General features: G+C 43.2%; 1 protein-coding gene across 2 annotated transcripts in view; it reads right to left on the bottom strand.

The window, feature by feature from the left end:
* ROR1 (receptor tyrosine kinase like orphan receptor 1) overlaps positions 1–26,791 on the bottom strand; it is a 378,939-nt gene that overhangs the window by 12,861 nt on the left and 339,287 nt on the right. For both annotated transcript variants that reach the window (XM_036256134.1, XM_036256133.1), the window contains 4 exons: positions 25,102–25,229; positions 22,778–23,095; positions 20,653–20,898; positions 3,952–4,163 (listed from right to left, as the gene is read on the bottom strand). In XM_036256134.1, the coding sequence (XP_036112027.1) occupies positions 3,952–4,163; positions 20,653–20,898; positions 22,778–23,095; positions 25,102–25,229 (904 nt within the window). The remainder of the gene's footprint in view (positions 1–3,951; positions 4,164–20,652; positions 20,899–22,777; positions 23,096–25,101; positions 25,230–26,791) is intronic.

Raw genomic sequence — 26,791 nt, forward strand, 5'->3', positions numbered from 1 at the left:
CAAAGCACCATCACCAACGGCTCTGTTTTTCAGACACAGGAGAGTTGGCAGGGCTCAGGGAGAGAAAGGAATCAGGGAGAAGGGAAGTTAGGGTTTACAGGCTTCCCAGAGGTGGCTCATGTTCCACCGTTTTTTACAAAGCACCCCCTCACGTCGTAAAACCCAAAATGCCTACTTAGTTTGGGCCTCACTCCAGTTCTCGTCTGGGGCTGTCAAAAGATGGAAGAGATAGGAGACTATCTAGTCCCACTGAATGGCTTGGCTGAACAAAATAAAAGGAAAATCAACGGCATTTACGTGAACACAGCTACTACTTTCTCTGAGCGGCTGAGACAACTGGGACTCAGAGAGGCTTCTGGAGGCCACAGGGCAGTCAGAGGTCGAGCCAGAGGAGCACCTTTATTTCCTAACGGTTCGAGGCTCAGAGTAAAGATGCTGCTCTAATCCGGCCACTGGCACGCCCCTCCCCCCAGATCCGAAGGAAACTCGTGCCCCATCAGGAGTTTTAACCATCCACCTCTCGGGGGACTCAAGCATCGTCCCGTCAGCCAGTCTGTCTGCGGCGCCTATTGTCGCCTCGGAAGGGCATGGATTTCTCATCTCCCAGCAGAGCCTCTCCGTAATCCAAACACTCAGGCGGGTTTTAGCAGCTCAGCAAGTGCGGAGAGATGGAAACAGATAGTTTGAACTCTGAAGGGCACACTCATTTGGATAAATAAGAATCCTGGAGTCTGTGACATTTGAATTGGCCAAGGAGAAATAAGAACACGGCCCGTTTCCACCCTTCATTCCTTTCTCATCCCAGCCTGCAAATATCCTTTTGATTCTACTCTGGACGGTGTTTGTTTTCAGGAAGTTTTCCTCTTCCATTCTTATGTGTGTTCCTTCCTTTTCGGTTTTATAGGTACATGTAATATTTATGTGTCAGTGACCTTTCAAAGCAGCTTTAGAGATTGGCTGTTTACACTTAGGAATTTTCTTTAAGGTCTGCAAAGTCCTTTGTGCTTTTTCCAGGAAAGGCACTCAATAAGAACCAAAACAAACAACCGAATAGCTCACATTTGATTGGAGCCAAATCTCTCAGGAGCGTACGAAGAAAAAAGTTCCCATTTGTTTCTGCTGTTTCCTCCCCCGCCACCCAACCCAGTCAAATCTGCCGGAGCCCCTCCTGCCTCCACTTCGGGGCAGAACTACCTGTGAGATGTTGAAGGCTACACTGGAAGCCGTGTGTTGGAAACATCTTGATACTGGGAGATTCTGAAGGCATACTGCAGAAATGATGCAAACAAGACTCGCTTCGCCAAGCCTGTGGGAACATTTATCCCAGGATGTTTCACGTTGGTCCCTGTGGCCGTGGAGGATGAGGACCACTTTGGCTCTGGCCAAATTCCACACGAGAGTCTACCCCCGAGGCTTACAGCTCTAAGTTACCCAGGCCTCTGAAGGGTTTGTCACGAGCCAGGGTGATGCCCGTGGTTCGTGTTCAGCCCACACTGACCAAATGGGACCCTATTTAGCTGTTTGCCTGGCCTCCACTCCGTCTTCCTGGTATCATTTGTTCTGTGAAAAAGTTATCATGGGGTTGGGCGAGTGCAAGGGCTTTATCTGGAGTTGAAAAGTCCGGTATTCACCTTTTGTCTCTTTTAATTACTAGCTCTTCGACCTTGGGCGAGTTACTTAATCCGTTTGAGTCTTCATTACCCTGCTTGTACAAGAGTGATAATCATACCCATCTTCTATAACAGGTGTGAGATAATGAGCGTTAAAAACTCCCGGTATAGTTCTTGACAATTTCTCTCACTCGGCAAATAGTGGTTTGCTTGCTTTATGCCACAAAGCTCTCCGAGATCTTCCCATGGAAGATGCACAAAGCCCAGCTTCCTGCCTGCTGCAGAGCATGCGTTGCGAAAGAAACATCCACTGAAAATGAAATTGAGTTGCAGGTGAAGGCTGACCTACAACACTGATAATTTTCCCAAAGGAAAATGACTTTTCCGCTGGTTCCTGCCACAGCAATGAGGAGCCCACCTCTCCAGGATGGTGGCTACACAGTGACAGCTGTAACCAAACCAGGTCTCCCTCCCACTCACCATTCTGGGGTTTCTAAGCCTTTTTAACACTTAATAATAGAAATGACAGGGAAAGAGTCTCATAGAACTAAGACTATTGCACTAGAAGTTTAAAGTCATGGGATGTATAAGAGGTCAACTAGGTGATACTTCATGAATGTATAACAATATTAACCCTTCTGTTTTCTCCTACCGCCTTTGCAAAGATTAACTGTAAGACTGCATACACGCATGATGTACAAAAGCTGGCTAGCAAGCAGGTAGGATGTCAAAGGAGATGAACCTCCACCGCACTTGTTCCCCAAGCCGCTTAGTGAACTCCGGTTTCCAGGGTCTGTGGGTTTTGCTATGGTAAAAATTCTCACTGATGTGGTTGATGTGGTTCAGTTGGTTGAGCGTTGTACCATGCACCGAGAGGTTGCCAGTTCGATTCCGGGTCAGGGCACATGATAGAGTTGTGGGCTTGATCCCCAGTAGGGGGCACGCAGGAGGCAGCTGATCAATATTTGTGTCTCATCTATGTTTCTATCTCTCTCTCTCCCTCTCCCTTCCTCTTTCTAAATAAATAAATAAAAACGTAGTTTTTTTAAAATCACACTTATGAGAACAGTGGTTTTGCTTGGGACAGAATACTTAGGAACCTCAAAACCTTACCAACACATATGACTTTTCAATAGAAACATATTTTAAGACTTTTTAAATTTAAAAAAAAATCCAATTACAAAGCAAAATAAAATCAGATAAGGGCTATGTTTCAGTCACACGTATGCTACTCTACTTATTGGGTAAAAGGATTAGTTAATCTGAGAGTGAAGACTTTTTCCCCCTAAAATTTTATTAAAAGTGATGCATCTTCTCTTTATAAGGGTCAGAAAATAATATGGCCACCAACGCACAGAGAAGATAATTATTTGTCAAATGAATGAATGAGTGCTCCTTTGAAGCTGGAATAAGAACACAGGCTTTTAGATGCAGAATCTGAAATTATTTAAGTGACACCTCTTTGCTGAGAGGGGCTGGCTTTCTGGAGAGAAAGCTTCTGTTGTGTCTCAGCTCCAGGGTGAGGGGCCTGTGTTCCATGTAAGGTAAGGGCCAGTGACCCGGGTTCCTTGCCAGGACCCCAAGCAACCCCTATGTTGAAAGACGTGGAGGACAAACAAAAAGTGGGTTGCTTTCGCACAGAGAGGGGAAGGCTAAGGTGGACTCTCAGAAAACAACATTTGAAGACTTCAGGAAAGACAACATTTCTCTTAAAATACACATAAACCAAAGAGAAAAGGGATTTAGATTAGGCACAGAAAGGATATTTTGGTTGTGGTGGTGGTGAAAGACACAAAACTTGCCATTTCTAAGTGTGCAGAGCAGTGGTGATGGGTACATGTGCAACCAAAGGGGAAGACGGTGATGTTAGTGAATAATGCTTGCTTGCTCTCCTCCCTCTCTCTCTCTCTCTCTCTCTCTCTCTATCTATCTATCTCTATCTCTATCTCTATCTCTATCTCTATCTCTATCTCTATCTCTATCTCTATCTCTATCTCTATCTCTATCTCTATTTCTTTCAGCTTGATTGGAAGGCTATGGGATTTCCTTCTTGGAAATTTTGAAAAATAGCTCACATTCTGCATCTCGAGGGGCTGGCAGAGATGATCTCCTAAGGATTCCTGCGGGGCACCCCGTGTGGCAGGCAGTGATGTGCCCCAGCACTGCTGTGGACACAGATGACAGCGTGTTCAGGCTGTCTTGGACCGAGTCAGGGACACATGGTTATCTGAAAGCAAACTCGAGCCCTTGTGCAGCTGCTTCTGCACGCTTTGATTTCTGCCCTGGGAGGGTTACGTGTGCTCTGCTCTGCAGCCCACGGAAGGAATGCAGCTCACGTTACCTTGGGCTTATATGCGTTCAGCATCGACATCTCGACGTTCTGGCCTCTGACGTGCTTCGGCTGCCTCTGGACCGGCGGCGAGGACGACTTCTGATTATTGCGGCAGACACAGATGAAGAAGAAGAGTAAAGCGATGGCCAGAGGAATAGCAACACTCGGCACCAGTATGTACAGGATTTCCATTTTATTCTTGTCCTTGGAATCCTTCGAATCTGGGTGCAGAAACAAAAAAACAAGACCAAGAGTTACACGAGTTCAAATACCATGTATAACATTACACTGCACAGTTTAAAATGACCTCCTATTCTTTTATACACACAAGCCCACTGAGAGAGAAAAAAGAACCATTGCTTATTACAATTTGTTTCTATCAAACCTTCAACATAATTTATTGAAGTTTAAAAGTTTAAAGTTCAAATGTTTAAAAATTGCAGAGGGAAATTATAAAGACCTCGCATGTGTGTGGGTCCCCCTCTGATGTTGCCTCTCTTTAGGGGCAGACCGGCATTTCTCTAACACCTTAAAAGTTAAACGCCATGTGAATGGACTGTATACATCCAACGGCATTAATGTGACTGCTGGGCTCTTCTTCCATTGGCCGCCAGCCCAGATCACACACCACAACCGAATGTTCCAGAAATCATGCCATTGTCTGGGCTTGTTTGGACATACAGGGCCAGTCCTGCATCTTCCAGAATCAACATCACTAAAGAATCCGGGCCCCAGTGCCTGCAAACCAACGGCCTGAGAATATGGGGGCCTGAAGTCAGGGCCAACTCAGTTTCTGACGAGCTGTGTGACCTTGAGCAAATCATTCACCTCTCTGGGCCTCTCTTTCCTCATCCACAAAAGTCAAGTATCTATTTTGAATAGTGTCCATAATTCCCTCCAGCGCAGCACCACTGTATAACTTGACACTTTTTTGAAACCCAAGAATTCTTCTTAAATGGTTTCATATGAACTTAATAATTATGAGTGCTAACACTTTGAAGTATATTTTTGAAATCTTATATATCCACTGTACTTACCATTGCTTGGAAAAGAATATAATACAGATAGAAGGACCTTAGGCATACAATTCTTTTTATTGGTTTGAGCCTGGCCTTTAAATCTAAGCACTTGGGGCATATATTATCATCAATAAATTATCTGACTGGTAAAACAAGCAAGAATTATGAGACAGTATTTAGAGGGGTTGTGTAATATATGCCCTGATCATCAAAAACCTCATCAAGTATCTTAAAAAAGAAAAAAACACACCCAGACTCAGATTGACACAAGATTCAGAGATGAGTATTTACTTAATAAAAGAATTAACCATGCATCCATTCACTCATCCTCCCACTTGTTCAGTAAGACAATAAACAAAACAACTATTGACAAGCACCATTCTAGGGTCTGGGAATATAAAATTAAATGTGACATGTCCTTTGCTCTTAAGGAGCTCATGGTCTTGTAAGGAAAGGAGAGAAAAGACAATTACAATGTGTTGTTGGAGATTCTATGAGTAAAGTATGAATACAGTGGTGAAGAGACCCCAAAAGCCCCTTTAAATAGTGAGCTTCCCTAGTACATGTAAATGGGCATATACTACACATAGTTTCTACTTCCACGTACCTTCTTTGGGAGCCTGTGGTTCAGTGAGAGACAGAGCCATAATTAATCACATTGTCTTCTCCCCACATGAACAGACTCAAGACAAGAAGTTAAGAAAGGGCACCCAAATCTGGGTGATGGGACTGTACTGTATGGGTTAACCCTCAGAGGGCCTTGGGGAGGGGTAAAAATTATGCTTATTGAGTATAATAAAAATAAGCTTTAATATGTATTAAGTATTTTCTACTGGCACAAAATCATATCAGTTATCATCACTAACAGGGGCCAGGTACTGTTCTAAGCACTTTTCTTTTTTTTTTTATCCTCATCCGAGGACATTTTTCCATTTTTTTTGTACAGACAGAGTGGGAGGGAGAGAGAGAGAGGGAAACATCGATGTGAAAGGGCCACATCGAGTGGCTGCCACCCGCACGACCAACCAGGGCCGGGGACAAACTGCAACCGAGGTACATGCCCTTAGTGGGAACCGAACCCGGGTCTCTCCAGACCGCAGGCGGACGCTCTAACCACTGAGCCAAACCGGCCAGGGCCTAAGCACTTTTCATTAACTCACTCCTTTCTTCCTCACCTCCATTTTTATAGGTGAGGAAGCTGAAGGACAGAGTGGTTGAGGAACTTGCCCAAGGACATGCAGCTAGTGATTCAAACACTGGGACTCCTCCCCTGCTGGTCTGGCTTCCCGCCTCCTGCTCTAGCTACTACACCACACTGCCAGTAATTTGAGAATGGCTGCTGTTTCGCACCTATTTTCTCATGGTAGGATTTCTCTTGCTTCATGGAAGTAAAAAAGATGAGGGAAGTCTGAAATGTGGGGAATAATACTGAAGCTTTGCCAGACAGGCTACTTTTGAACTCCCCACTTTATACACTAGCAGGTAAACATATAAGCCAGGCATCTCTGGGAGGCTATTCTAATGATTCCAGTCTTTAGGAACTGGGTCTCAGGTTCTCTAGTGACAATTGTGTCGGCATGTCTGTGGGTGGGTAGATAGAAAGCACATGGCAGAGTGTGTACCACAGGGCCTACCAGATAGATGATTGATAGATAGAGAGATAGATAGATAGACAGACAGATAGACAGACAGACAGAACTCTATCATCTATCCAGCTCTCCATCGATCCATCCACATTAGAAACAGCAGAGCAGAATAAAGGAAGTGTATGTTATAGAGTCCGAAACTCTGCACATTGCCTCTGTAATTACCTGTGTAACCTCTGTAGGCACTTAGCCACTCCACGTAAATTCACAGAATTGCTATAAACAATAAATGAAGTAACGTGGAAAGTGTCTATTCTAGCACCACATACAAGTCAGTCACTCAAGACTCAGGGATAAAAGCTTTTGGACTGGGAATTCTAGATAACACGAAGCAAGAACAGCCTCTCTGACCTCCGTCTCCTCGTTTGTTCAGTCTTATCTGGTTCCCATGAGAGATAATGTTCATGGAAGAACCAAGGAAAATTGAAAACTGCCACACAGTTGTTGGATGCTAGGATTACTATTAAATTATAAAACACTTTCATATTTCTCAGTATCACAAAGGGAGAAATCCCTCCTGTTATTCTTGGATTTTCAGTGAAATCATTATGAGGGTGGGGATTACAAAGGAATGAGGCTCATTTGGTACTAACGCTCATGCTAGTCACTTCTCTGGCTCAGATTCTTAGTGACAAGAGAAAGCGGGCTCTCACCGGGCTGGCACACAAGGAGTCTACTCTGCACATCCCGTATCAGATCATCCACAGAGCACCTTCGATTGCAAATGAGAGGTCTGGGACGAATCCCCCTGTAGGTCTGCCGCAGAACAAACTTCAAGAAGCTACATTCTTTAAACACAGTCAAACTTGGCTCCTGCAGATTACTCTGAGGATGTGGAAGCGAGCGCACTGTCTTCTTGCCAAGTGAAATAATCAAGCAGGACACTACGTGGTCATGTTGGACGTGACAGAAAGCAAAGTCAGGCTTATGGTGAGTCGACCCTACAACAGGCTTCCTTTCCCACACCGCTCTCTGCATTTGGCCAGAGCGGGAGTCAGTGTCTGGCTCAAAACCCCCCACAAAAACCTTTATATAGAAACATTCCTCAGAACAACTAATGGTACTCACAGGAAATGAGAAAACTAACATGTGCCCGGCATCTTTTAAATGTCCTAGCATTTTTAGCCATCATGTTAACCCAGTGCTTGGTGTCATCTTGATTTTACACACAGAGAAACTGAGGCCGAGGAAGGATAATGTGACACAGCGAGAACGAGGTAGAGGCTGAGTCGGAACGGGGGCCTGTCTGCCCTCAACAGTCCCATGCTTCACAAATTATATGACTAATAAAAGGTAAAACACTACATGGCGTTGTTTTTCATCGTCTCCTCTTAACAGTGCAGGGTTCCTCTCACTGAGGGCTAATACCCAGCAGAAAGCATACCTACTATTAAAACGAATCCCACGAGAACAATGGACATTATTCTTACTGTGCACTTTAAGGGTAATGGACTCTTCCAATGCCTTACACAGAAAATTAGAATGGTGAAGATTTTTGATGCTTTGGAATAACTGCTTAACTTTAAATGCACCTATTAGTTACATCAAGTTCAATGCTTGGGATTTTTGGAAACCAACAATTTAGTCTGGATCACACGATACATTTCCTTTTACAAATCAGTATGGTATCACAGTTCACATCTGACATTCCTGTTTTATTTTTACAATGATATTCAATAATTTGATTAGTAATTAAATATAATAGAGAAAATACCCCTTTCTTATCCTGGGCTTAAAGCAAGGTACACATGATTTTTCATTCAAGAGGTACTTCCATAGACTGAAATATCATCTGGGATATTACTTTGGAGTTAAAACAACAAAATGTTAAGATCTGCGGTATGGCAGAGGTGGGAAGGAATGTTACAGAATCTTAGAATTCAAAGGAAATTAAATAAGTTAAACTATGATCTTCTCTGAAAAAAATTTAAAAACCATAGAAAACAAATAGGCATTGCTACCATGATTAGTTGGAAGCTATAAAATATGTGGGTCATTAGTAGACAGAGGCCTGTACAGTGGTATTTTTAGGCAGATGCCCGGAAGCCAAAGGAGAATGAGGACTTCAGTAGACATGCTGGGCCCACCATTCATTCTCCTGACTTCATGTTGGGAAGTACTAAGCAGGCGATTGGCTGCCTTAAGTATTCTCAAACGAATTCTTGAAAGTAAGACGATGAGCCCTGGCCAGTTTGGTTCAGCAGTTAGAACATTGGCTCGTGGACCAAAGGGTCTCAGGGGTTTTTGTTTGTTTGTTTGTTTTTTCTTTCTTTCTTTTTTTAAATTCTCATCCGAGGATATTTTTCCTTTTATCTTCAGATAGAGTGGGAGGGGGAGAGAGAGAGAGGGAGAGAGACATCGATGTGAGAGGGACACATCAACTGGCTGCCTCCTGTACAACCCCCACAAGGGCTGCAGACTGAACTGCAACTGAGGTACATGCCCTTGACCGGAATCGAACCTGCGACTGTTTGGTCCACGGGCCAATGCTCTAACCACTGAGCAAAACCAGCCAGGGCGGATCTTAGATTTGATTTCCTGTCAAGGGCACATACCTGGGTTTCAGGTTCAATCGCTGGCCCCTATCAGGGTTGTGTGGGAGGAAACCAATCAATGTGTCTCTCTCACATCAGTGTTTTTCTCTCTCTCTCTTTCCGTTCCTCCTTTCCACTCTATCTAAAAATCAATGAAAAAATATCCTTGGGTGAGGATTAACAATAACAAAAAATAATAATAGGACTACGACAGGTCATATACAGTGATTAAAATTTTTCTCTTCAGAAAATGTTGTTTTTTTGTTAATCCTCACCTGAAGATATATCGATGTGAGAGAGAGACATCAATCAGTTGCCTCCTGGGTCGGGAATCAAACCTGCCACCCAGGAACTTGCCTTGGGAATTGAACCCAAGACCCTTCGGTCCAAGGGCCAACACTCCAACTGCTGAGCCAAACTGGCCAGGCCCAGGAAATGTTTTAGCCACAATAACTAGGAGGACAATAACTCATTTGAGAATACTTGAGAAAAATCTTAGTAACTGGAATTCACACAAGTTCACTGAAAGTTTCTAAAAATTCTTAGGTCTTAGCAACCATGATTCTACTTTGTTTCTACAAATTTGACTACTTTAGATACTTTCTGTAAATGATATCACACAGTATTTGCTATGACTGGCTTATTTCACTCAGTACGATGTCCTCAAGGTTTATCCATGTTGTTGCATGTGACAGGATTTCCTTCTTTTTTTTTTTTTTATCCTCACCAGAGGACATTTTTCCATTTTTTGTTCAGGTAGAGTGGAAGGAGAGAGAGGAAGAGAGAGAGAGGGAAACATCGACGTGAAGGGACACATCGAGTGGCTGCCACCCACACAGCTGACCAGGGCCGGGGACAAACTGCAACCGAGGTACGCACCCTTAGCGGGAACCGAACCCGGGTCTCTCCGGACTGCAGGCCAACGCTCTAACCGCTGAGCCAAACCGGCCAGGGCTTTTTTTTTTTTCTTTTTTTTTTTTTTTTAATCCTCACCCGAGGACATTTTTGCATTTTTTGTTCAGACAGAGCGGGAGGGAGAGAGAGGAAGAGAGAGAGAGAGAAACATCGATGTGAAGGGACACATCGAGTGGTTGCCACCCGCACGACCAACCAGGGCCGGGGACAAACTGCAACCAAGGTACGTGCCCTTAGCGGGAACCGAACCCCGGTCTCTCTGTACCGTAGGCCGACGCTTTAACCGCTGAGCCAAACCGGCCAGGGCAGGATTTCCTTCTTTTATAAGGTTGAATAATATACCATATTTTCTTAAGTTTTTAAAAAAATCTTTATTGTTGCAAGTACTACAGATGTCCCTCCTTTTTCCCTACTGGCACTCCCTCCCTGCCTTCACCACACTGCTGTCTGCATCCATTGGTTGTGCATATATGCGTATAAGTTCTTTGCTTTATCTCTTCCCTCTTTCCTCCCCCGCTTCCCTCTGAGGGTTGTCAGTTTGTTTAAAAAAATATTTTTTTATTGATTTTTAGAGAGAGAGGAAAGGAGTGGGAGAGAGAGAGAAATATCGATGTGAGAGTGAAACACTGATCAGCTGCCTCCTGCACACCCCTTACGGGGGTAGAGATCAAGCCCAGGAATCAAACCACCACCGTTCGGCGCATGGGAGGATGCTTCAACAACCGAGCTATGCCACATTTTATTTATCTGTTCATCTACTAATGACACTTGGCTTGCTCCCCCACCTCGGAGCTACTGTGAATTAGGCTGCACTGAACAAAGCTGTGCAAATCTGTTTGAGATTCTGCTTTCGGTTCTTTGGAATATATAGCCAGAAGTAATATTGCTGGATCATACGGCAGTTCTATTTTAAATTTTCTGAGGAACATCCATATTGTTTTCTATAGTGGCTACCCCATTTTGCCTTCCCACTAACAGTGCAAAATGGTTCTAATTTCTCTACATCTTTGTAAACGCTGCTTTCTCCTCCCCCTCCCCCGCCTTCTCCTTCTTCTTGATAGTGGCCATCCAAATGGGTTTGAGTTGATATCGATGTGGTTCTGACTTGCCATTCTTTAATGACTAGTGGCACTGAACATCTTCTCATATGCTCACTGTCATTTGTATATCTTCTTTGAAGAAATGTTTGTCTGAGTCTTTTTCCTACTTTTTTATTTTATTTATTTTTTGTTAATCCTCACCTGAGGATATTTTTCCATTGATTTTTAGATAGGGTGGAAAGGAGAGAAGGAGAGAGAGAAACATCGATGTGAGAGAGACTTTGGTTGCCTCCTGCATAACCCCAACTGGGGCCAGAGACTGAACCTGTAACTGAGATACATGTCCTTGACCAGGAATCGAACTTGCAACCCTTCACTCTAACCACTGAGCCAAACTGGACAGGGACCTTTCCCACTTTTTTGACTGAGCTAATCTTTAAGTGCCAAAGTTCAATAGGTTTTATAAAATTAAATATTTTTCATGTTTGATAGGATTATTTTAGTGTGGTGGACTAACCACATTTAAACTTTAGCCAAACGTTTGATCAAGTGATTATCCTTGTTGACAAAAGATGGAGGGCTAGAAAATATTAGATGGATTTGCTATTCACCACATGTCTGTACACTAATGGTTTTAATCAGCAAATTATATCAACTCGCAGAAGGCTATGCTTGAAGAAATCGATTTGTTTAACATTATCATCAAGTGGTTGATAATGACATGTTTCAGACTTGAAAATGGCCTGAACCTAGGACAGATACCTAACTGACTATAGAAAAACATTATTAGAGGATCATACATAACAGGCTAAAATAATGACATAAAACAAACCGTTGAAATTTCACAAATAAATATTATAGCTTGCAGTTAGGTTAAAGACCTTGTCTAGAGAAGTCCATGAATAAGCAAATCTACTAAATACATTTTTATATAACCAAACCAAACCTAAACAAACAAACAAACAAAAGACTAATATATTTTAGTAAAGACTGGAAGGCTCAGGTAGACCCAGCAACATCATGATCAAACTTCTCAAAAAATGTCTCTTATATCGTACTTACAGCCACGAAATGCCCTTCATGGACAATACTGAGTCATGATCAAGAATACCATGGTCTTCTTCTACTTGTTCTGCTAAAAACACATCAACAGAAGTCTTCTACTCTACGAGTTATGTTTTTAAGAGGGTCTTTGAAGAAGCAACATCCAGAGGAGGAGGAGGATGGGTAAGGAGAGGCTGGAGGAGCTACATGCTCTTCAATCAGAGAGAATAAAATGAAGAATGTCTTCAAATTTGGGTGAGAAATGACACCAAAGGTCACAAACTAGATCCAGTACATAGGTTTGTTCCTTATTAGGTTGTTGTTTTTTAAATTAGTGGCCAACATTTTTTTTTTAAGTCAGGAGATTTCACACACGTGTTTTGGTCTCTAGCTTGCAAAGGCAGGTTTTGATTAGGGGGACCCATCCCACAACCACGTAGTGGTAGAGAGATGTCCCTATCTCTGGAGGTCTCTGGCAATGTTCAAGCGGAGGTTGGATGATTTCTATGGTTTCTCCCAAGGTTCTCTGATTTTATAAACTGAGTTGATGTACGTTATTTAGGCCCCTGCAAAACTTTGTTTCTCTTACAAAGCAACTGTTTAAAGCTAGCAATGAATATTTTCCCTGGGTGTCCTCAGCCCAACAGTCCAGTTTCAGTCCTTGCCTGCCCAGCTCTATGCTCTGCCTGATCTCAATGTATATAACAGTATTAATGGGCACCCTTGTCCTCTGGCTTCAGTTAGGTTCAGCCAATGGGGGGCATTGGCAGGATAAAAGAAATGCCCAGGGCAAGAAGAGAGTACAGTTGATGGGTTAGTTCTTCTGACTCCCTCCTGCTGGGTTGCAGAGGGTGGCCTTCATCCCTCTACAAAGGTCACAGCATGCACTGGACAGCTCTCTCTCTTCAGCTTCAACTATGCAATAAGGTAACTGACTGTTCCCTTGACTTTCCAGGCCTAGGATGGTAATGTCTCCCGCTCCTGCTTGCCTGGGTTTTGCACCTTATTGGTTTTCCCTAATTCTGCCACCATTATAAATAGTCTCTTTATAAAATTCTCCATAGTCTGTTTGCTTGTGCCTTTAGCTTCCTGCCAGAAACTTGACTGATACAAAGCCAATGACAACAATCCCTGTGGTGTTGTATCAGAATTCTGTCACCATAAAACATAACATACAAAATTCCAAAATGGTCAATGGGAAATGACTAGAAAGATGGGCTTTCAAGAGCTGGCATTTTTAGCTATATTTGAAAATACTGTGAGATTTAAGCAGCCTAGAAAACAGCAAAGTTGACTAAATGTTTTATTCTTGTCCTCAATTTTTTTTCTTTGTGGCTTGATGCATTGATGTTTTTGTTTCTACCGTATTTATAAACAAAACACTTTTTTTTAGTGTTTTTAAACATAAAATCTACTTGATTTGAAGAACTTATATGCATATATGCATAACCCATGGACACAGACAATAATGAGGTGAAGGCCTGGAGTGGGGTGGGAGCTGGGTGGAAGGGGGCGATGGGGGAAAATGGGGGATGTCTGTAATACTCTCAACAATAAAGACACATTTTAAAAAATCTACTTGGTTTGAAATCAAGTGGTTGAAACACTTCTGACTTTTATTTTAGGCACATTCTTGATTTAAAGTTTCATTGAAGAAGCTTTCAATCAATGGATCAGTTTAATTCTGTAATCTGAACTCAGTTTGGGTGGTGTTTTGAGGACCAAAGCTCAAAGAAGATTTTGTTCTTGAATAGTATCCCAGTAGATTTGATGACCTGAAGTCTAATTTTTTCCCCAATAGATTTAAGATTTCTATCTGTTGAAAAATTGCACAAATTCATATGAAACAAAACCTAGGAAAATGAAAACTGTAGATTAAATAGCAATTGAAATTAATCCTAGTATGTAATAGAGGAGGAAAATTTGTGCCATAATCTCTTCTCTCTCTGTGCTGGTGTCGGACATAAATGGGTTGAAATGCATTTCTGTACCACAATTTAAGCTTTAATAGAAGTTTGCTTAATTGATTGTCCAGTGACATTCAATAACACACACACAGAAGGAGGAGGAGGAGGAGGAGGAGGAGGAGGAAGAGGAGGAGGAACTCTGTCACCAAAGGGTTAAGAAGGGTTAAGATGACAAGGAGCACTTCCCATTGACCTGGTGGTTGACCCAAAGAGCCGAGAGCTTGCAACAGCTCACTGCTTGAGCAGCTGACACAAGACTCAATATATACTGGGAACTGTGAGAAAAACCTTTGAGAGACAACTATTTTATGGTTAAAAATGTTTAGGAAACATGACTTATTATACGTTTTGGGTAACTATTGTTCTTTACATTGTTCAAAATGTATAAAGACCAGAAACCAAAGTACATCTTGAAAATCTCTGTAGTATAAAAATAACTCTTCCGGAAAACTTCATGCCATACAAAGCAGTGTTCTATTCCTTCCTCCTTTCCCCCTCCCCACCATCCAATTCACTGTAATGTTCAATTTTGGTTTGAAGAAATGGCTGAAAGACAAATTGCCTTACAACAGGTCTTCTATGAAATATGGGAGAAGCCTGCTGACAGAGCGAGTTAAAAACTGCAGTGTTCGCAATCTGGAAAACATCTGCCTTGCCCCGGACTGTAAACCACCACGTTGTAGAAAATGGTTTGTGACAAAGCAGAACCCAGGGCGGGTGCTTGTAAGGTTATGGGACAAGTCAGGACTATTCAGGCACAGAACTGGGCAGCATGCCCTTTGGCACACTGCTGCAAGGCAAAGACTTGAAAGGGAATTCAAAAGCAAGAGGCCAGGTATGAAAACTCCAAATGGAGCCAAAAGGTTCGCTACTTTTCTTATCAATGGGTACTCTTCAGCGAAGCTGGTTCAGGAGTAAACACAATACTGCTGCTTGGGAATTCTGGCTGTTTGTTGGCGGGAGAAGCCTTTACTTAGAGGTGCATCAGACGTGCCGGCCTGGCTAGCGGAAGAACTGTGTCCTCAAGACTTGATCTCCAGTTAAATAAAGGACCAAGGGTTTGAAAATAAGAACACGAATCTAATAGAAGTTCTGCCTCCCCACACAGTGCAAGAAGAAAACAAATGAGGGATTTCAATTAGTGGGAGAGGAGAAGGAACTTAAGTCACGTGGTAGAATACAACCAAAATAAAGTCGCCAGATCATGGCCAAAGGAGCTCTCAGGGAAACAGACATTTTCCACAGCTTCGTCCCCAGAGCCGCATAGAACAGCAATGATAAGGGCTACAGTGAAACTGTGAACCTGGGAGGTGTGCCCAGGTGCCAGTTGGAAAGAACATACGCAAATGTTTCTTTTTCGACTTAGTTTCCACCCAACCCACAGTATTTGGCTTGGAAGGTGGCCACAGTCACTAGAGGTGAAAGTGTAGTGAATGAAGGTTTGCAGGCAGGATCTCGGGGAACATGGCCAACTCTCAGGACTGGGGACCTGGGCTGCCGGGAAGGGAGGAAAGCTGGACTTAACGGGAACAGGGCAAACACGCGAGGCCTGGGCGGAGCTGCGGGGGGAGCTGGTCCATATCAGGGCTGAGAGTAAGGGGAGCAGCACCCTGGGGTCTCTCAGAGTAAATGTCTTTGTGTGTGTGTTTTGGGGAGGGGGTTCCAGTCTTGCACCTGAGGAGCTGCGAAGAAGATCAGTGGACAGCATCTCAAAGACCCAGCGAGTGCATCATGATAGAAAGAAAGAGGGAACTGATGAAGGAATGCTTATTTGTCTGAATAATCGAGATTTTTTTTTTTTTCTTTAACTAGCTGTGGCATGGTGGACAAAAGTCTAGACCTGGAGTCCCGTGGACCTGGTTTGAATCTTGACTTTCATAGAAACAACACTGCCTCAGCTTCTCCAGCAGAGAAATGGAGATGATACTTTTGCCCTGTGGTTATTATGAGGCTCAACTAGCTCAACATCTTTTACTGAGCATCAATTAATTCATAGGCCAGATGCTGGCGTAAAGAACTTTCAACAGACAGCAGCCATCACTAAAATGCAAAGCACATAACAGCAGCGCACAGAAATGCTGGGACCCATACAACAGGCCTTCGTGTGATTCGTATCTTTTTCATCTGATGCTCCCACTATACTGTAAGCTACATGAGGGTGTGGTCTGACCTAGATTGTTCACAACGTCGGACACACAGTGGAAGCTCAACACATATCGGTTTCGGTGACTGACTGACTGAGTAAATCATTAGCCATTCTAACTGGCAGATGCCTGGGATAGGAAAAAAAGACAGGAAGGTTGAGAGGTCAGGTCCTGCCCTAACCAGCGTTGCTCCTTCGCCTGCACTGCCCGAGCCCGTGCACTCAGCTCTAGCCTAGCCAGTCCCCAGGGCCCACAGCAGCCACATGTGGCTGTGTCCACGTTTACGTTCTGTCCTGGAGTGAGAGTTCACAGGTGAAACGTCCCTGGCAGACGGTTCTTAAGTGCCTTTATTCTAGAAAGGACAGCAGTGCTCACATCCTGCATTTAATTAGGCCTGCTCTTTTAGCCCTACCGAGTTGAAACAGAAACAGAAGTTATCAGTGGGAAAATGAGAAACCCCACGGAGATTGTGACATCTCCTTAACTTTGCCGTAACTAAAGAATTCAGGAACATTCTCATGAGACTCCATCCCATTTGGGAGGGAAGTGAAAAAGGACTCATTTCAAATGTGCACCACAACCTTACAACTGATTGTGAGATGAAAAGTTATTCTCACTGTCTATCAACATAGACACAGACAGCTCACATACATAAATCATAGAGTTGAAAAGACTGGCCTAGGTTTGGGTTCTGGATCCACTTCTTGTTGACCATGTGGCCTTGGACAAGTTACTTAACTTCTTGAAGACTCAGTTTTCTTTTCTTGGGCAGCATAAAACCCAATTCTTAAGGTTATAGAACTATTATACATAAGATAGTATATTAAAAAACCCTTAGCATTGTCTTTGGCTCATTGTAAGCTCTTAATAAATGGTAACTGTTAATATTATTGTCATTCTATCATCTACATTGTATAATTTATGCTGTGTGTGTGTGTGTGTGTGTATAAATAAATAAATAAAATACTACATTCTGCAGTGTAAATTGTATAATTCCTATCCAGCCTCAGGTTCCTCAACCCTGGCACTGTTGACATTTGGGCTGGACAACTCTGTGGGTTGTTCTGTGCATTCTGAGATGTTTAGCAGCATCCTTGCCCTCTACCCAATCGATGCCAACCATACCCAGTTGCAACAATCGAAATATCTCCAGACATTGCCAAAGGCTCCCTGGAAGGCAAGGAAATCCCTACTTTACCTTTCATGATTTTTGCAAGAATGAAATGAGGAAAAAAAAAAAAAATTAAATGCTCTAAAGAAGTGTTATAAAGTAGGATTGTATTATGATTATTTTATTGGAGGTTGGCTACTCAGGGACAATTAGAACAAGCCTTGCCTTGGAACAATAGCCAATGCTGACCTGCTTGCTTCTTTAATTCTCAGCCTGGGGAGCCACGGCCTCCCTGTTCTTTAATGGATGTATTTGTGGCTTGGCCTGAAGGATTCAAGAGGAACTGTTTTCTTTCAAAATGAAATAAAAATGTTCTTTTTTTAAAAAAAAAAAATTATTTTTGTAAGTGGTGAAAACTGCCTTGTCATCTCCAGATTTAACTTTCATCTAAATTTATCTCTCAGATGACAAGAATGAACCAGTCCTCAGAATTTTAACTGTGTCCTCTGTAGGCTGATATTCAGAAAGAAATATTCTGAGGGTTTCCAATGTCACTGCACTGATTGATGCTGTAATAATAGACTGAGTAATACCATGATAAATTTCTTCATCAGCAAGAGACCATTTTTTTTTTCATGTCATATTATATTACAGGAATCGGTGTACTGGTATCCAGAGGTTGAGCCTATTGTCTTTCTTTTATTTATTTCTGGGAAAAAAAATCTTTAAATGGGAGATAGTAGAATGTCTGGGAAAAGAACATGAGCTTTGAGTTTGGTTAGTGCTTATATGGATAGATGATGGTTCAAGGGCCAATCCCATCAGTTGTGTGATTCAGACAAGTCCTTTAGCCCTTCGGAACCTCAGTGGAATATGTTTATAACCACCAACTGCACAGTACGGTTCTGAGTTTCAAATGGAGATGAATACACAAAGCAAGGAGCATCATGCACGCACATGGAGCTGTTTTGTAGATGCAGGCGATCTTTCTCTGTCCACATTCTGAAAGACTGTTCAAGGATGTCTTTTATCCCCAGAGTATGAGTTTGGTCTGATTGCTTCAGGAAGGCCAATGCAATGAAAACCAGTACTTCTTAGGGATCTAATTTAGAGTCTTGACTTTAACTAATCATAATCAACCTTGAATCACATTATCAAGAAATCTTCTAGTTTATGAGCAAATCCCCTCCATACTTCTGATGGGTATTAGTTAGAAATTAAGGGTCAGAAGTCACCTAAAAGACAACTGCATTCACCCAGAGTGGAGTGAACAATGTGTTTCTTCCTTAAAAGAATGCATCTGGTCTCCTTAAGGACACACATCAGCATCCTGAGACAGCACAGTAAAGTAGCAAGAAGATGGGCTTGGGGTCAGACAGACATGCCATTAACTAGCTGGGTGACTGAGCTCTCTGAGCCTCAGTTTCTCCATCCGCAAGGGTCAATAATATCTATCACAGTGTAGGGGGTGAGCAGAAAGAAAACCTATGAAGATGCCAAGCACTGTGCCTGGCACGTGGATAGCGCTTAGTAAGTGCTGCTTTTCTCCTTGGCTTCCTGGCAGATCTTTGTGTCCTACCTGTTTACGAGAAGGGATGGGCAAACCAAGTCAATCATTATTAGCCTAGATTTTATTGTCATTCCTTTCCTATGAATGTGGAATACAGCATGCAGGGAAAGTCGTAAGTTATTAAGTGTAAAGCATTAAAAAAAAAGCAGGATAATTTGCTTTGAGGTTTCCAACAGTGGCTCTGGAGGAGTTAACATCATAATTTGTTCTTTATGCTGCAGACAGAGGCATTTTAAAGCCCAGCAAAAGGAGTCTGGTCACCTCTTTCTCAAACTTGGCATGTTTACCACCCATAAAACCATGTTGTAGGAGAAGACAATACGGTAACAAGTAACATAAGAATAAAATTGTAGAATAATAGTTTCCTAATTTTTCATCTCTAAAGGTTCTTTTATATATATATTTGTGAATCTTCACCCGAGGATATTTTTCCATTGATTTTTTAGAGAGAATGGAAAGAAAGGAGGGAAGGAAGAAAGAGAGAGAAGAGAGGGAAACATCGATGTGAGAGAGATATAGCGATTGGTTGCTTCCCCACTCGCCCTGACCAGGGCCAGAGATCAAACCTGCAACCCAGGTATGTGCCCTTGACCAGGAATCAAACCTGTGACCCTTCGGTGCATGGGTCGATGCTCTAACCACTTAACCACACAGTCCAGGGCAAATATTTTTATTGCTTTCTCTTATGGATCTCTTTAGTCTGTTTTAGCTTCCTCTCCTGTGTTCCATGAGGTTTGTGCTAACTTCTAGCGTACATACTGCACTGTGACTGTGACGTGAACCACCCCCTGCTCCATAGCACATTCTCAAACAGTATTTGGCAAACTAGGAGCAAGCATTCCCCTACGTACACAGACTATTCACTACTGACAATGGGTTCTTTTTATATATGTACTATATAATAATTATAATAAATAATATTCATTAAACATCGGCCATCTTCTGGACATCACAGGGCTTTTCAGTTAACAACTCGCTTATTTTCACAAAAACCCTAGGTGGATGTCATCATCATCTCTGCTTCACGGCCGTGGCTTCCCAGCAGTGACACCCTGACTGTCCCCCTCGGCCTGGAAAACTCAGCTGACATTCTCTATGAGAACCAGGATCAGGAAGATGACTCCAAAAGAGTCCCAAACTCCAGGTTTCATCAACATTCCCATTCTTTTTCTCCTACCCTCCAAACACTTTCTAGACAAAGGGACACACTGTTTCGGGAATTTCATTGTCTTTCTGCAGTGAAGGAATGAGACGAAGGATGCAGTTACCCACAGATTGTCCTAGGTAACTGAGTAATAGCTATAGATTGCTCCTACCTTGTGGGTGTTCTCAAGGACACAGGGAAAACAGGTCTCTTTCTGCTTCCAATACACCTGCGGTGCGACCAAGTGCACTTGGACCTGGACCCGGTGGGTAATGTCTTTCTGTCCGTGAACGGTTGTGCTAAGCCGTGTCACCTGTGCCCCCGAGACCTGGTACCTGCTATACCCACCGACACAATGGCTGCAGGAATAAAAGCAGGTCACTCTTGGAGAGTGTGCTTTGTTACCCTAAAGTTGTTTTATGGAGAAACAACGAGGTTTAGCCTAAGACATAGTTTGAGATGAAACGAACAGCATCAATCTCCTTTGCCCCTCATACGTTCTCCTAGGAGAAGGGGTGGAAAGGGGCTCTTTGAAAGCTGACCGGACTACTGTCAAAGCAATGACTTGCTATTTACCACAGGCTGGGATGTCGCACAGGTCGGATTTAAAGTTTTCATCCAAGGTGAAGCACCAGGGAGCTTCCTTCTGGTTCCCTGGGTTGCGGCAGTAGGAGTGTCCTCCGTTCAGCTCCGGGAAGCGGAGGGCGGTGAAGGTGTGCGTGTGGGGGTACTGGGAATTCCACGGCTGGCACTGGCGCCCCGATTTGGTGACACTGACAGTGCCCCGGTAGTCCACACCTGTGCTGTTATAGCACTTGTGATCTGAAAAACACAAAAGCAAAGCCCAAACGGTGAGAAAGAAACAGAGGAGATGCTGGAGCTCCAGCCAGCAGTTTTTGGATGAAGGACACACATCGAAGCTCACGGCCAAGGCTCCCTGCTGGTCGGGCGAGGCGGGCGGTCTCCCCGCCTGCTGGGCTGGGCCACAGGGCCTGCCTCGCAGTTTCATTCCTGGGAGGATTTAAAGCGGATGCTTCAGGAATAAAGCCAGTGCTCCACAAGAATTTTTAATATTGAACATAGAAAAAATCAGAACTGGGGCACAGAAGTCATTTCCTAGTGAACAGTTCAGGGAAGGTTCAAGCTAAACTGTTCTTTCCTCTTCTGCTTGCTGGCCTCAGATATGAACCATGTGATCAAGAAGCAAAGTCACAGGGAATGTGGATTAGCGGCAGCGCGCCTCGGGTTCCGGCAGGAGTTCAGGCATCTCTGTGCTGAGGAACTGGGCGCCCTCGAGAAGCAGGTCCCACTGAGCACTGCTCCCAGGGGACCATGGGGGCTGTTACTCGAAAGCACCGGGAAAAAAAAATCGATTGTGTTGAAATAAATGGAAATTTAGAGAGGCAATGATAAGCTGACAGTACTAACAGTAACAATGATGATATTGCTATTATTATGTGCTAAGTATCGTTCTTAGCATTTTAGATGCATTAAGTTATTTAACCAATAAAATAGCATTAACTACGGAAAGGAAAGGAAAAAAAATTACCGATGAGTTTAATTCTAGATGAATGGGAAATGTACAAGGAACAGTCTTTAGCTCGATGGTGGGAAGAGGACAGGGGAGGAAGGCAAGCCCCCCCATACATATATCTTTAAAAATTGTGGTACATATACATACCATAAAATTTACCATTAATGCTTTTATAACATTCAAAATATTGGGCAACCGCTACACTATCTCATTCCAGAACACTTAACTCATCCCCAAAGGAATCCCTACACTCACTGAGCATTCCCCTCTGCTCCCCACCCCTTCCCCAGCCCCCCGCAACCACTAATCTGTATTTTGTCTCTATGGATTTGTCTATTCTGGATATTTCATCTAAATGGAATCATACGTGGTGTCTGGCTTCTTTCACTATCATAATGTTTTCAAGGTTCAGTCATGTTGTAACAAGATTTTATTCCTTTCTACAGTAGAATAATAATTCATTTTATTCCTTTTTATGGATGATTAATATTTATTCCTTTTTATGGATGAAAACTACCTATTGGTTTTTATGGATGAATAATATTTCATTATGTGGATATACCACAATTTGTTTATCCACTTATCCATTGATGGACAGTTGGGCTGTTTCCACCCTTCGGCTATTGTGAATAGGGCTGCTATGAACAATTGCACACGTTTTTGTTTGAACACCTATTTTCAATGCTTTTGGGTATATACCCAGGAGTGGCACTGCTAGGTCATATGGTAATTCTAATTTTAAGTCATTGAGGAACCAGCAGCCATATTTTAAAATTATCATCTTCATGCAGCTTCTTGAAGGTAGCCCACACACGGTAGGTATTTAGCCCATTGGTAGGTAATCTGACTACTAATAGAAACCATTACCGTGGATTAAAATCCAGTTTTCACTGTGCCTTGGGGTTGCTGGCCTCCAAGGCAGCACAGAGGGTCAGGGGCTACCATGTACTTATGTCGTTGTTGTTTTTTTAATTGATCTTAGAGAGAGGGAGGGAGGGAGGGTGTGAGGAAGAGCCAGAGAGAGAGACAGAGAGAAAAAGAAATATCCTTTGGTTGCCTCCCACATGCACCTTGACCAGAGATCGAACCTGTAACCTGGGTATGTGCACTGACCGAGAATCGAACCCGCCACCTTTTGGTGTATGGGACAACCCTCCAACCACCTACTTTTATTGATAGGATCCGCCATGGGAATTCCGATCCGGATACAGTTTGCAGCTTCTGGGCTCTCTGGCTGGGGGAGATCTTCACAGTTTGGCAGCTTCAGCCTCATCAGGATCATGGGATTTGATCTTGCAAAAATGTACTCCGTTTGACACAGGACATTTTCCAGGATTTCACATTCATCGCGACACAGGTCGCGGGGTTTTGGGACGGACGAGGTTTCGTCACAGTAAGGGAAGGCATAGTGGCACAGGGATGGGATGGCAAACTGAGAACACTTATCCGACAAGTGACTGGAGGTGCCAATCATGGTGAAGGCAGCTGGAATACAAACACAGTTATCAACTCCCAGGGCCAGAGTTTATCTTTAGTTATCTAGTCAACAAATATCAAATATAAACACCCACTGGAAGGGATCTGCTGTGCTCAAACAGACAATCTCCTTCTTGAATCTCCAAGAAGGAGATTCATTTCAGATGTCTAAGCGGCTGACTTTCACTGGCTTGAAAAAAATCATTTTGACTACAAAGTTCAAAAAACACACCAAAAAACAGGATTATGTTACATATGTACTGTTTCCTAATAAAAAGAATTAATTAGGTTAAAGTACAATATATTTTTCATTTTTACTACAAAGCGGCAGAACTGTGTGTTTCATCCAGTACTTTTTTATTAGTTTTGTGAGGTTTCTGAAACAGTAGACAGCTGCAGAGCAGGGCTCGCTCGATGCGGTGGCTGAGCCCGAGCACAGGATCAGCCCTGGGCTTTGCCTCCTGGTTGGTGGACGACGTTGGGTAACTTGTTTAATTTCTTTGTGGCTTAAATTCTTTCTGCTCCTTCTTCTGAAAAGGAGGCAACTCACTTAGAAGTTCTCACAGGGCACGATTCCGTTGTTCCAGCGAATATGAAAGATGTTACTGGTCGCTTGGCCTAACCTCATAGCCAGTAGCGTCTCCAAGTACAAAACGAGTGCTGGCCTCCCTCTGCCTTCCTCCACGGAGGAAGAGCTACTTCACAGGCAGCCTAGGATGCTGTTGGTACACTGTTCCCAAAGAGTGTTCCTCAGAACAGTAATCATGTAGAACAGTAATAGTGTTGGAGACACTAGGGTTCCACAGCCAAAGAAGTCTGGGAAATGCTGGGTTAAAGTTAAATGGATTTTTAAAAACTGTCATCATATTTTCCAGGGGGCTGATGTCCACGGAACATGTTACAAATGGGTAACTAAATCTTTATAACAGAACCCGCAATGATTTTTGTGAATACTTAATACAAATTATGTCCCAGGGTCTCACACTAGGCTGGAATGTGCCTTCGGCAGCTCCTCCCCCTGGAGAGCCCGCGGGCTTCAGCAAGTAGCCACCACATGTTCCCACTGCTGCCTCTCGGGGTCAAACAGCTCCTGCGCCGATTCTGTGTTCCTTCGAATTGCTCACAGGACATCGTTTCTGACCTTTTGCTGTTCGATGTGCCTACCTTGGGTTTGTTTTTGCCTCTCTTAAACCCCAGGGTCGCCAGGTAAACTACAAGTTACTCAGTTAACATTTGAATTTCAGATAAACATTTGGGAGACCCTTCTTTTAAAAAACAATGTGTTGCTTATCTAAAGTGCAAATGTAACCGGATGTCCTGTATTTTCATTTACTGAGGCTAGCAACCTTATTAGAACCTCACAAAGGGCATTTGAATGGCTGGCAAGGGTGAGTGAGGTACAAGGTGGCCGTAACCGTCAGAACCAGGTGTACCAACCCCCTCCCTGCTGTGTGGGAGAGAGTGCTTCAGCGTTAGCTAGCCGTTAGCGATGCCTTCCCGTCAGCAGAATGAAGGGTAAAATACAGAGCTAGAGCAGGAAGACCATCTCGCCTCATCCTTCACTTCACAGATGAAGAGAGAGATTTCCCTCAAGTCACCGTAATGGCAATGTTTAGAATTCTAGGTGCAAAACTCATTCCCTTTCAGTCTGCATGATGTTGCTTCCAAGTAGTAAGCTCCATGAGGGCAGACACAACCTGGTTGATTCAGCACACCATCCTATACACCAGTGCCCAGCCCAGTATCTGGTACACCAAACACATCCAGTAATATTGACTGAGTGTTTAAATGAACGTGAGGCTTTTCAAAGCTTCCTTTTCCTCTAAGAACAACCTTCAGTAAACTATTTTAACGTCAATTCCAGAGCGCAGAGATTATATCTCATGCTTCTTTATGGCCCTGCTTATAACCCCTATGCCTAGCCTAATCCTTTGTCAACAGAGGAGCTCAAGAAAACTACTGGTAAGAAAAATAGTTATTCAAGGTATAAATAGAATTTCACTGGTGTTACCTACCTGTGATCTGATTTTCTATTTCTCCTTGCATGTGCAAAGACTCCATATAGACAGTGCGGTTGCCAATAAATCTTGCACATGCAATGCCTCTGTATGGCTGACAGAATCCATCTTCTTCATATTCATCTCTAAAAACAGAGCATAGACATTAACTGATGCAGTCTATACACACACATGCAGTTGGATAGGACTGTGCAATACCCTAGACAGTCACTAGGAGGCGCAGTTGGGCACAGGATCCTAAAGGCTGGGCTAAGGAATCAGGCTTTTGCCTCAGCCCCATCCATCACTTAAAACATCTGTTGGTCACGTTGGTCAAGTTTCCTTCACCCCCAGAAAACCATCTTTAAGCACAAAATCATCCTTAAATATGGGAGAAAACACTTATTTTCGCAGCTGTGGTGAGCTGCAAGATGATATAGTTGTAAGAGTAAAGAGGAAATGCACTGAAAATCTGTCCTACAGTTTTTTGTTTTTGTTTTTCAAACACAGATAACTTCTGCTTCATTTGACACACAAGCATGGGCGCACTATGCACAAGGTCCACTCTGACGGCTGTGAGGGAGGCGGCTCTGGGGTGAGAGCCAGGTGCAGCTGGAAGGGGACCCGGGCCCGTCCAGGTGCGCGGCTCCTCAGAGCTGAAGACCCGTCATCTCTGGGCTGCAGAGAGAGGACCGGGCAAGTCGGGGACTGGAGAATTTCAAATGAGTCACTAAATTCAAGGTCATCTAAGAAGATGTCAATGGAAACCTTGCTTTCATGATCCCCTAAAACTTTAAAATATAATCTTCTAAAAAATTTGCTGCCTCACAATAATACTAATAATAATTTTCATTCAAAAAGTGGTATTGGGGTGGGGGTTAGATTTTTATCCTGAAGACAAGAAATTGACTAGAAAGTGAGTCAATTAGTGATGGTATGGCAAATAACTAGAGATAAAAGGCTAGAGTTTAGGATCCAAGATGGTAGGTTCAGCTCCAAAGGACAGAGACCATAAACTGCCATTAGGGCCTATGATAAAACAAGACACCCGAGTACAGAGCACCCACTGTTTCTCAAAGGCAGACTACAGCCAGACAAAGGCTACCTTCCATGCTAATGGGCTGACTTGCCCCCTGGGGGTTCCTCCTGTTAACTGGGCAGGAATCAATACATCCTCTAAACAAAATATCATTTTTCCTCTTTGGTTTCTTTTAAGTTAACATCCTTTAAAGCCCAAGTCAGGAGAAACAAAATTCCATTCCTGGGCTTAACATTCACATATCCTTAGGCAGGCTTCTCTGAACCTCTGAGCCGTAAGTCACAGTTGACCTCTCTACCCTAAAGGTGAAAACTCATGAGGAGCCTATCAAATCATGTAAATGCTTTTAAAAAGTGCTACACAGAGGTAACATGATGATTATTAAAGCATTTACAATGACCAGAGAGGGCGTTTATTTTTAAGGATAATTATTTACTACACTCCTACTTTGTAAAATGGACTGTGGTCAGTGCTATGGCCCTGGACTTCCCCACTTGCGGGGGGTGGGGTGGGGGTGGGGGGAGTCCAGTGTGGGAATCTAGAAAGCCCAGTATAACAGAAAACCAGATGAAAAACAATCTGATAGGGCTGATCCTTAAGACACTAGTTTTCAGCTGCTTTCTGCTTCCTATTCACTAAAACAGTCATTTGAGAGTGGAGATGGGGGAA

This window comes from Molossus molossus, unplaced genomic scaffold, assembly GCF_014108415.1.
Source record: "Molossus molossus isolate mMolMol1 unplaced genomic scaffold, mMolMol1.p scaffold_m16_p_12, whole genome shotgun sequence".
Taxonomy (NCBI): domain Eukaryota; kingdom Metazoa; phylum Chordata; class Mammalia; order Chiroptera; family Molossidae; genus Molossus; species Molossus molossus.